Here is a 12,367-nt window from a genome sequence, read left to right as displayed (position 1 = left end):
TCTCTTTTTATCCCTGCCATATAACAGTCACCAAAGTATGGCTTTGACAGAATCTATCTCTCCAGTTCACATATTAGAGGCTTGGAGGCTAAGGCTGTGCCAACAGCCATGATTGAGTCTGTATCTGTCGGACAGAACAACTGAAACATCAGACATGCAGGACTAGTTTTCTTTCTACATTTCCCCATAAATAGTTCAGCAAATTGCCATGACAACAAATCTTAATAACAATTTGATAAAAATCTAAAGCTCAGAGTATAACTTAAAGGTATTATTGCAGATAAATGCTTAAGTTCACATAAGCAGTTTATCCATTTGGTATTGAGCGAACCTAGTCCTGGAATTGTTAGGATGCCAAGGATATTAACACTAGAAAATTCATGCAAAACACTGACCCTGAGGCATGGCCTAAGTTTTGTGAGTATTTAAAGATTACCATTTTCTTCTTCCTCTTCCTCTTCTTCCTCCTCTTCATCATCATCATCTTCTTCCTCTTCTACATCATCACCATCATCATCATCTTCATCATCTTCATCATCTTCCTCCTCAATCTCCTCCTCGTCTTCCCGATCCACCTCATCTTCATCATCATCATCCCCTTGCTCATCATTGTCTTCAGAGAACTCCTCATCATCATCCTCTTCCTTATCATCCATGTCTTCAGTGCCATCACTCTCATAGCATTCGTCTACTGAAGAACTATCTGCTTTTACTGCAAATGGTTTTCGCTTGGGAGCAGGTTCTTGGGGCTGTTTATCTTGCGTCTTTCTCTTTTTAGCCAAGGGACAACCATATACACTGATAAAAAAAAATAGGAGAGAAGGACAGAGAAAAAGATTTATGTTACTGCCTGAACATCAGAGCAATGGGATGCCTTGCACATACTTGGGATTGAGTATGAATGTCACCATGCAGATGCAGAGGAGCAAGGCACTACTGTTCGCTCACACATAATTCTGCTAATGAAAATGGCATGACAACGACGTACGGCTTGTGTTTGTCTGATTGCCACTAGCATATAACCACTGTCCTCTAGCTCATCATTACGATGATTCTGGATGGCATGGAGACCCTAGGTCAGGAGGATGGCTATGAAACCCTTCCTCTATGTGCATCTCAGGCAGTTCAACATCCAGATTCAATGTACTCATTATTACTAGATATTTAGTAATGTAAAGGCGGGCCACTGTCAGTCTTGGATAATGTCAGTTCCATTCAAGCTCCCGTAGAATGACTCAGCAATTAGTGGTAGTTGCCCTTAAATTAAGATGAACTTGGGCCAGATCCTCTATCAAAGCCGAAGTTATAGCTTTTCTCTGAGAAAGAATTAATTTTCCAAACTATGTTGCCTATTTAGTTTTTCCTTTTTTTTTTAATCATCATAAAGCCTGAATGTGCTTCAGGGCAAGAGGAACAGATGGGTGTCCAACATGCTATGAGAAATAATGCATGTGTCTAGACTGCCATGTGACCTCCCCTTTCAACTGCCCAGTGCAGTAGGGGATTCCTTCAGACTTGTGTTGCCTCCATTGGAAACCTAGGAATGGTGACATGATCACAGATCTTGGTCAGCCAGTGCCATCCTATGGATTCTGTGCTAGTCAACAAAAGTTGATGCAAAAGGGCAGGTTCTTGATCCAGTGCTGTGAGGTTCAGTCTAACTTTGACACGTCAGCAGTATCATTTATATTTATTTCCTCACTGTCCTATACCAAACACCTTAACATTATGGCACTGAAACAATTCAGACAGAATGAGTAAATTAAGAGTACAAGTCCTCTCGTATAATACATGGAGAGTACCATATCTAAGGGGCAGATGATCAAATGCCAGGAAGACATTATGCTGGGAAGAACTCCAAAAGGTAGAAAAGTGCCACCTGGCAGAACAAAAGACACCTGAATACATATCAAAATCATCTTCAAACAATATGAATGGAAGAGAAAGCACAAACGAGCCCTGGAGAGCTGAGAGTAATCAAAGCAAGAGAAGAAAATAGTGGAGTTTGTGTGATGTGTCAGGCAGGAGGAGAGCCACTCAGTGGGCTGACTCTGAGACTATCTGAGCTTTTGCAGGCAGTCACTGATGCCATCAGATTTGTGCATTGAAAAGGTCATGGCAGCCTGCCAGCATGATGAACGAGGTGAGTGAAGTTGGAGATAGCCAGTAAAGGGATGGCTATGTGACATCTAGGCCATGGAATGGGCTAGGCCTTGAAGAGGGTAACCTAATGGCTGACTCCAGGGAGACTGCACATCATAGCTTGAGGGAGCCTCCCTTGCACTCTGAGACCCCATGGTAGTAAGAAGTATCACTCTCATGAAAAGAGGCGAGGGTGGGTCCTGGAATCAGGCTGCAGGGCAGGGTCTGCTGTGCTGGAATATGGTGAATAGAGCTTGCCTGTGAGCAGGGCTTATCGATTGAGTAATTTTGGACAGATGTTCAACTTTGTACCTCAGAATTACCATCTAAAACTGAAAAAAAAGGCTGGAGAGATGGCTCAGAGGTTAAGAGCACTGACTGCTCTTCTAAAGGTCCTGAGTTCAATTACCAGCAACCACATGGTGGCTCACAACCATCTGTAATGGGATCTGATGCCCTCTTCTGGTGTGTCTGAAGACAGCTACAGTGTACTTACATATAATAAAACTGAAAAAAAAGTGTCTCCTCACACTGGTACCTTGATCATGAAATGCCAACAGTAAACATGAGGACTTGGATTTAGTGCCTGACTCAGACTAGGTGGTCAGTCTGTGGCAGTGTTTGCTGTAGAATAATAACACAATGGCCCACTGTTCTCAACATGTGGTTGTATCTTGACAACTGTGTCTCCTAATGGTTAGAAGTCCCCTTATGGTTAAGCAACCTTGAAGCACTATCAGTTTCTGCCTGATATATCAGAAACTACAGTATTAAGGACTTTCTCAGTTGCCCTATATGTACATCAGTGAAGAGTCTGCAGCCTTAAAAGACCCAGAGCTTTTTTAAAATGTAGTTGTTTCACCATGAAAATAAACATCCTAAAAGGGAGATCTGACTGGCTCGCTGTCCCTTGAAAAGGAAAAGGGGTATCAGACCTCCACAAATGTGATTATGACAAATATTCCTAAAAGTCTCTCACAAAGGTAACAAGTCCAGGCTCTCTCATCAGCCCTCCAAGCTGTCTGGAGGGTACCTACCTCTGCTTCTTTTCATTAAGTAAACTGCTTAAGCTGTCCACATTTCTTGGCTGAATTCTTTGTTTTGAGATGACAAGAACTGAGGGTAACTTGAGACTACTAATAGGACCCTAGTGCATGGGTCTGAGTGCTAAGGAATGAGTACCTCATGGGCGTTGTGTGTAACACACCCTCGTCCTCTATGCAAGGCATGAATTCACCCATACATTATTAGGGGATACGAGACATTCACAGTCCTAATATTTAAGGTCATTAAGACTAACAAGGATGACCACTCTCCTTGTTGGAACATACTAAGGGTAAGCTGTTTTCAACTGCATTTTGGAAAATATGAGTTCAGTGTCATAACAGTCGAATTCACTGGCATCAAACACATATCCTGTCAGTTCATTTTGTTCGTTGCTCTGGTGTTTTTCTGTTATGTGAGTATACTGAGAATAGTCTCACTTAAGTTATAGACAAATTCTCTGACCTCTCTCATTGACTGCTAGCTCTTGGTATCCACTTTTAAAGGGACAACAGAATCTGAGTCCAGAGACATTTCAGCATATTTTAGAGGCTGACTCAGGAGCCTGTTCAGGGCAACAGAAGCCTGGACAAACTCTGGGACTGAGTTTGGAGTGTAGATCCTGCCAAACTCATGTTCTATTTGTGGCATCTGCTTGTGGGTGGCAGCCTGGCAGAAGGAGGAGAGAGGTGTCCCCCTCACCTATGTACCTAGAGTGCTGAGTACTACCACAGCTGGGCTCCTGTCCATCATTCATGTCTTTCTGAATGACAACAAAAATCACAGTTCTGAGATATCGTCAGATTGAGAAAACCAAGCAGAATTAGTGGCAGAGTGCTTGAAGAAGCCAGGGCTATAGTTAATATCTTTGGCTTCCCATGTGCCACATGCAGAGAGTATCCAAGGGCAATTATTTAGCAACTCATTCTTTAATCCTTTTGGATCATATGGCATTGGCTCACAAGGTGCATGCCTTCCCTGAGTAGCCCGTGAAAACTGTCTGTGGTAGGCGTCCAGTGAACACTCACAGGACAATCCACTATGTCCTCAGTGGTGAAGGATTGGAATGTACCATGTCCTAGTGGGGTTACAGATCACCTGCTACCTTTTTTGTTCTGTGAGGTGACAGAAGAACATGTATTCTGCTGACATTAAGTTTCTGAACTGCAGCATCTAACAGCAGCCTCATAACACATGCAGGTATTGATTTAAACATAATTCTAAGTTCAATTTCTATGCTTTACTAACCGAATTTTAAGTATCCAGGGCTAGGTGGGGCTAGTAGTTATCATATGGTCAAAGCAGAGAAGCAATCTTATCATGACACAAAACATGTTCCTGGATAATCATTTGAGAGTGTTGCAGCCTCTCTGAATTGCTCAGTGAATAATAGGCCAGTGAAGAAATTATGGATGTCATGGGGATGAGGATGAAGATGGACCATGGTGGAGAGGCTGGGCGTTTGGAAGGCAGTATAAGATTCTTGAAGCCAAATTTAGAAGGACCTCCTAATCCTGAACAGCACGGGGAAGAGTGTCCTGCAGGGCAAGCATCCACCCCTGAGGGATGGAGCAGTGTTTTAACTTGGTCCCGGGTGTGTACTGAATGCTCTTCCTGGCCTCCAAGTACTGCACACGTGAGGATCAAATGTGGCTTGGAAATCAAATTCGTTTTTAGTGCTTGCTCTTCCTCTCCTCCAGTCCCATCAGTTCATATACAATAAAGAATGAACACTGAAACTCAACTGCATTCATATACTTAGTTGGAACATGAAGGAATTAGCAAATAAGTTTACTGCCGACATCACTGTAGTTCAATAGCGTTACACTGATGGAAACAGTTTTATTTTTTCCAGTGTTCCCAGTAAGAGGCTCTTCATGAAGGCACCAGGCTCAACATTAGTTGTGGCCTCACTCAAAGAATCAGGATCTAGACTCTTCTCCAACTACCCTTCAACTGTTTGTACTATCTCTGCCCAGAGATAGACGAGAACATTGAAATAATGCTTGATCAGAAACAGGGTGTCTGCTCTCTGTGTCTTAACCTCTTTACAGCACAATGAAGCCACCAGTGAGAACGGAGGGTGGTTCACTCTCCTCTAGCTCAGTCTCTGGATCCCCAAGAGTATCTTAACTTTGCAACACTTAGAAACCTTTGTCTTTGAGTTGTTTGAATAGTGCTTAACTTTGCAACACTTAGAAACCTTTGTCTTTGAGTTGTTTGAATAGTGCTGTGTTTTGTAGTAGGCTTTTCTGGAAGATGAATCATTTCTGTGGTACACCCTCCATGGACTTGAGTGGTAAAACATCAGATTCTCCAAGGCTGGATCCCGGGTTCTTAGAATTATTATTTTTTAAATGTACTTTCCCTATATAGGTACTAAACATGAAAATGAGTTTAGTAATCTCTCCTTTGTTTGTTGTTTCTGCCAAAGTCACTGATAAGGAAGGATAGGGTACAGGCACCTCATGTCCTCTCTAGGAGCTATGTTTAATAGGTGTTCAGTGTCTACTAAGCTCAGAGCTTTATTATGGTTCTTTATGATGACAGTTGACCATTTCCTGTGTGGCTTATAACATTTCCATTGTGTAATAAGTAACATAATCCGGAAGTACTGAATTCTGGCTGCAGCTCTGCCCATAATGTCACTGGTAGAACATTTTCTTCACCCACAGATAATGGTGTTTTCTGAAGCTCAGTCCAGGATTTCACTGATGGAATGTTCACTGCATATATGAACACTGTTTTCTTTATGATCCTATAGGTAGAACTCAGGGCCTCACACATGTTAATACAGTACTGAGCTACATTTCCAATTCACTCTTTACATTTTTCTTTTCTCTTCCTTTTTATTTTTCCATTCTTTTTCCTTTTCCCCCTTTTCAGACACAGGTTTTTCAATAGGCTCAGGCTGTCCTCAAACTCTCTACCTCTTTGACTCTGACTCCCAAGTAGCTGCAGTTATAGACATTTGTCTCCATTAAACCCTCACAATGACCTTGTGAAGCAGGACTCTTGATTCTCTCTTGAAGGGATAGATGTTTTGACCACCTTGCTTAGGACTACTGCTCTGGTAAGGGTCTATAACTCCCTTCTGTCCATGTCAGGATTTCTGACTTCTAATGTCTGCTAATCCTGCCCTGATTTCTTCATGGGTTATTATAAGGGCCATTAACAATAGCACTTTCTCTATAAAGCCTTGTATGTAATAAGTAGGCGTTCAGGAAGCATCTGCTGCATGAGGATTGAGGGAGTTTGTCTGCTTATTTATTCAGGAAGCATTTTCCTGAGCAGTGCACATGATACTAATGTCATGAGATAGCAGAGATAGGACCCTGGGGAGGGAAGGATACACAGGGATACACTGTGGGGAAGGAGAGAGAGAGAGAGAGAGAGAGAGAGAGAGAGAGAGAGAGAGAGAGAGAGAGGCCAAGAGAGCTATAGATAACAGAAAAAGACATATGAAGAGAGAGGCAGGGACAGAAACATGGAGGGGAAAAAACAAAGACAGGAAAAGGCAAAGAGAAATGAAGAAAGACTGAAAAGCAGAGAGAGAGAGAGAGAGAGAGAGAGAGAGAGAGAGAGAGGCAGTAATAGAGAGAATACAGTAATACAGAGAAAGAGACAGGAAGACACAGAAAGAGGGAGGCAGAGGGGCTGTGAGCTGCATCATGGCTAAGAAGATAGACAGGTGGGGAGGTGCTAGCTGTCTGGTCCTTCTTGGTTAGGATAAGTTGGTAGGATCATGGGAGGCCCCAAGAGTTAGTAAAAAGTGACAAACATGGCCATGTGTGGGGAATGAACTGGCAGAGAATGTTATAGGATCTATGGGGTGTAAACACATGTGAGGAGTGGTAATACTTATAGTTCTCCTAGCTTGGGCATGGGATGAGGCACAATGGCAAGAACAATCACTGGCCTTCCTCCTTAGTTCCTTGGCTGGTAGTGGTACCAACAGTTGATGGAGAGGACCCAGAAGAAAATCTGATATCTACCTGCTTATTTGTGGTTTGGAAGAGCAGAAGGGCCAACTAAGGCTAGTACACTAAAGTTGTGTTCCCTTGTAGATTTCAGCTGGCAGGTGGCCTCAGCAAGGTGGGGCTGAAAATGAGGTTTGGGCTGGATATCAGTGGATGGTATTCTGTCCAAGGTCGTCATGCCATTGTTTCCAGGAAAACAATACTGTGAAACTGTGTGTCACCACACACTGCTGCCCATCCCAAGAGCATTAGTAGCCAGACCTACTGCCTCCTGCTAGAACACACAGTACTATGGGTATTCACATAGGGAAGAAGCTGGAAGAGGGTTTCAATAGAGGCACAGGGATAACAAGGAGGGCCAGGGCTTTCTGAGATGCTTCAGTTACTGAGAGGAGGACATAGACATGCAAATATACAGACTCCTAAGGATACAATGCACACAGCTCCTAAACATCCATGGAGAGACTGTTGCCTAGGTACCCTGTCCCTCTTGTATTCCTGATGGAAGGCTGGCCACAGCATGCCTGAGACCCAAATAGCATCAAGAGCCTGTGAATGAGGGAGGAACCAGGATGTAGGTTCACTGGAGACTGCTAAAGGACTCAACACTAGTTACCTAGTTCTTTAACTCTGTCAGGAAATGTCCAGCATTGACTCCTGAAGGAGCTACCAGTGCTGAGAATTCTAGGTTGGTTTCAAGACTCTCTGTAGAGTACAGAAAACATTTAAAGATACTTTCAAAGGAGTTTAAACAATTGTATTATTCAACTAAAGAGCTAGAATTTCAAACTTGCCTCACAATATACATAACCACACACAAGTAAAACTAATTCAGATATATATATGTATATATATGTATATATATCTACATACTAGTATATTTTCATACTTTTCTTCACTGCTTTCTGTAGAGGATGGTTAATAGATGTTTAGTTTATTTGAAAACTTCATAGCCACTTCTAGTTTAAACTTGTTATAAGTCATAAATATTATAGGCACTGAAAATATTTAATAACATGTTCAAAGATGTATATTTGAATTCTACAGATTTAAAATAACATCAACTTCCAGAAGTCAGACACTTCTTTTTAACTTTAAAAATGCATTTATATGACATAGTCCACTATTAAATACATACTGCTTTGACAAGTGTTTCAAAGACATAAAGTTTAAAATAGCCATAACCATTGACTTATTTTCACCTACCCTGAGAGCTTTCATTTCAAGAAACTAGTAGAGGCAATTCTGGTAGTCACTGAAGGAACTCAGTCCAGAACTAGAGCCATTTTGCAAACCAGTTCTGGCAAGCATTTGGTTCCCTAGGATTTGCATGCAAACGTTTCCTCCAGTTGCTAAAGTCCTACTTGAAATCAAATACACTTCCTGGAGAGTCACAACTTTGCTCAGGCCTGTCAGACTCCCTTGCTAGCTTTTCTCCAGGCAATCCTATTTACACTCTAATGGTTGCTTTTTACAATGGTTTTTATTTGCACGTAATTTAAAGAGTCAGCTTGAAAACCAGTAATCCTCCACATGTCTTCTTTGCTTCTTCAACAGTTTCTGAGTAAGGGCTCATGCCATGCTCCCTGGCTTTCAGTTTAAGCATCTCCTAATGTGCCCCTTTGGGAGATAAACGCTCCACAGGAACCTCCACAGATGAACAGGTGCGTGTCCAGTCCACAGAGAGTCCCATGACCACCATAGAACCTGGGTCTGCCTAGGCAACAGTACTGCCTATTGTACCGATTCCCATTTCCTTCCTGTGAATTATCACTGTATTTATGGATATTTTTATTTTTCTATGTGTGTCTTGATTCTTCAACTCTTAGTCAGGTGCTAGACTCCCATGTATGTTTCTGCTCTGCGGACACACACAAGGTCACCCTTCTCACAGTCATGGTGTGTCCACATTCCTGGGAACTCTTGTGCTCCTCACTGGGCTGGTTCTGCATTCTGACCTCCCGCTGTCCTCATTAGAAGTCATCTTTTAAGCTCTGAACCAGGGTGGGTAGAGGCACATATTCTGAACTCTTATCTGAAATGTGTTTGCTGTGCTCTTGCACAGAATTATTGGAGTGATTCTAATTGCAAAGGAATTTCCCTCAAAGCTTCATTTCTAAGTCAATGGACTTAGAATTTGACACTCTTTCAGATCTTGCCCTCAGCCCTGGGTGAACTCTGAGGTTCCTCGGGGGTTTTTGGTGGCAGGTGTATGTACGTCTATCATGTGGGACTGCAGAGTGAGTTCTGGGAGGCTGAGTGACCTTCTGCACTGCCCACTGTTCCTTTCTAGTAAAGCTACTATTTAGAGGCCATATTTCCTGTACTAGTTCTCTTACCTCCCTTCCTTGGCTCTTCTATTTTTTTTTTCATAATTTCATCTTTCCAATGGGCTATTTTCTCAAGCTTGTTGTCAATCTTTTTGAGCTTTTATTTGTTACACTCTTATTTTTATGATTTCTTGAAGTTATTTTCTAAATAAACTATATTTGCATTTTAAGACTATTATCATCTTTAAAGAATCCTCTCTATACCGAATTCTGATTTCGTCAAGTTGTTCTCATGTCTGGCCTCTGCCAGTCCAATCCTGTTCGCAGTGAAACTGTTGATTGTGACGTTAGATGCAGACTTGAGAGGCTGTTCTGCCCAGCAGCCAGATGTGAAAGGCTTTGCTTTTTCCATTTAGAACATTGGTTGACTCTGCAGAGGCTGTTTTTTCAGACTCCCATTGGCAGGCCTCCTCTTGGCATATATAATGCCCAGATTCCACAGCATAGCTCAAAGCAGGCATTGTGGTCTTTCTATCCTCCTGCCTGCTCCAGATTTCCTAAGCAATGCCTTGGTGAATCCTGCTGGGTTCACTGGAAGGTGGTTCTCAGGCCAACCACTCGTATGACCTGCACTGGTTCGCTGGGTACATGGAGCACAGAAGCGTCTTACACAAATGCAGAGCCATCCCTCTTTTCTAGCCATTTCCACTTATGTTTCAAGAAACTCTTGCTACCATGCACTCTCAAACTTCAGAGGCCCCTGTAACAGTTACGCTTGACTGCTTTCTGTGTTTCTATGCCAGCAGAAGATTCAGCCTATAGCAGAGGCAAAGACTCTACTGGGTCAAACCGGACTTTCCATCACTTTTGTAGCTCTCATAACTATAGTGTGGTTGGTTTTCTTTTCCTTGTTATTCTCCTCTGCAATCTTCTGGTTTTAGAAGCCGATTTCCAGCAATTGTTCTTGTGAGGTGTGTGAAGCAGTAGATTCTCTCAGTGTACTTTCCCTACCCTGAACTAGGACAAAGGCTACTGAGGTAATAAAATTTACCTTGTCTACATCTTCACATTCCACTTCAGCTTCTGTTTCTATCTGGTTCAATCTGGTCCCACTATCGTAGTCATTCTTTCTTTGCCCTTCCCCTTCTAGAGCTCCCTGTTCATCTGTGAGTCCTATTTCTGGAGTTTCGTCTCCAACCCATCAGCAAGGTCCATCTCAAGTTCCAGATTCTCTAGCAGTCAGTGCTGGTCAGTTTTATTTAATATTCTGCATGGGAGATATATCCTATCTATTGTAAACTACCTAGAATCTTTCACACACGTGCCAGTGCTGGCTTATTGTATCAGTGTGATTGTTTTATAGGCCTTAGGGATGTTGCCAAATGTCAATTATTCTGGGTTCCTATCATAACAAGAGGGGAGAGTGCATTAAAAGCTTCTGTTTCTGTTGGTTTGACTGTAGAATGCTTGGTACTGGCCTACCAGCTTTTCTGCTTGGTTCTACCACCTTCTACCTTTCAGTAAAACACATGCAACTTCTTTTTTTTGTCCATAAACGTAGAGGTCGTCCTTGACATTTGTGAGGTTAGAATGGTGATGATATGGAAGCTATTCCAACAGCCAAGCCATTCCTCAGCAGTAAGATTGGCAGATTAATCTGGTCAGTGAATCCCTTTAAACTAATAGGGGTATGCTTTAAGTAAGATGCTATTTTAACCAAAGAGCTCAGGTAGCTAAGGAGCCTTCAAAAAGTGTTCATTTCCTTACAACCTAGAGGCCTGTTACACCACTAACATGTACAAGGAAGGAATCTTAAAAATCACTGTAGCCACCTTTGACCTATAAAATGCACTGGCACACCTAAGGTCAAATATCAAACAAGACTCTGCATCAAAAACATCTTTTTTACCTGGCCCAAATGAAAACTGGCATATACATTATTCAGAGGGAAAATATGTCTCATAAGAACATAGCCACACTCTGCATTTCTAGTTAGACTGTTAGACACTGGTTACATCAGCTCAAAGGAACATGTCCAGACAAACAGTTGCTGGGAATAAAGTCCACTCCCTCAGCTGGACCAGCAGGTGGTATCATTTCCATCTGGTTTTACTGAATAAATGTGCTCAAGTTGAAACTGATATGCTTGGCCGGAAAGGTGCAGCAGGTGTTGAGCATGCACATGACAGTACAGCTCTGGGCCTTCTTTAGCTCAGTGGGAAGATGTGTCTTTGGATTTATGCTGGACAGTGTGGCTGTGTCCCTGGCGAAGGACTATTCTACTCTATGCTATTGCACTCAAAGTGGCAGTGCCCCCATGGCTCAGGAGCTTCTTGGGTTTAACCGGTGCTACTCCCATGACTTCTCAAAGATGGAGCTACAGGCCTGACTATGCCAGTTTTGTCTCTACCCTGGAATAAGTTTATAAGAAAACCAAGGAGCTAAAATCTATCCTTTATGTAAGGGCGGGACTTGAGAGATGCATGTATGAAAAGGCAGTGTGGCACAGAAGTATGAGGGCAGTGTGTGTGTGTGTGTGTGTGTGTGTGTGTGTGTGTGTGTGAGAGAGAGAGAGAGAGAGAGAGAGAGAGAGAGAGAGAGAGAGACCATGTCTTATTTGATTGCTGAGGTCCCTTCACCTTCATTCTTGAATTCCATGTTGTCTCTAACATCTTCTGGTGCCGTGGACTCATCACATTCTCTTACAGATAGATAAGCTTTATAGACTGAAGGACGTCCGAGTCACTCTCTTCTCTCTAATGCCCTGCCACTGCCTCTGCTAACACTAAATGCTAACACCTGGGTCAGCAGCTGCTTTCCTTCTCCTTAGCCTCCTGGGACTCAGGGACAGGTTTCCAGATGGCCTCTATGGAACACCTGGTTCTTCCAGTTGGTCATCAGCAGACCTTGTCCCAGTTCCTCCACTTATCC

The 12,367-nt window shown here is 42.7% G+C and overlaps 1 protein-coding gene and 1 long non-coding RNA gene across 64 annotated transcripts in view; one reads left to right on the top strand and one right to left on the bottom strand.

The window, feature by feature from the left end:
* The window catches only part of Myt1l (myelin transcription factor 1-like), a 398,973-nt gene that overhangs the window by 108,158 nt on the left and 278,448 nt on the right, over positions 1–12,367 (bottom strand). For all 50 annotated transcript variants that reach the window (XM_039111668.2, XM_063261464.1, XM_063261488.1 and 47 more), the window contains one exon: positions 437–798. In XM_039111668.2, coding sequence (XP_038967596.1) covers positions 437–798 — 362 coding nt within the window. The remainder of the gene's footprint in view (positions 1–436; positions 799–12,367) is intronic.
* Positions 1–12,367, top strand: part of LOC134479354 (uncharacterized) — a 155,782-nt gene that overhangs the window by 29,508 nt on the left and 113,907 nt on the right. The gene's annotated exons all lie outside the window — the stretch shown is intronic.

The sequence above is a fragment of the Rattus norvegicus genome, chromosome 6 (assembly GCF_036323735.1).
Source record: "Rattus norvegicus strain BN/NHsdMcwi chromosome 6, GRCr8, whole genome shotgun sequence".
In the NCBI taxonomy this organism is placed as follows: domain Eukaryota; kingdom Metazoa; phylum Chordata; class Mammalia; order Rodentia; family Muridae; genus Rattus; species Rattus norvegicus.
The sequence above is the reverse complement of the archived record's forward strand: the minus strand, read 5'-3'. Positions and strand labels throughout refer to the sequence as shown.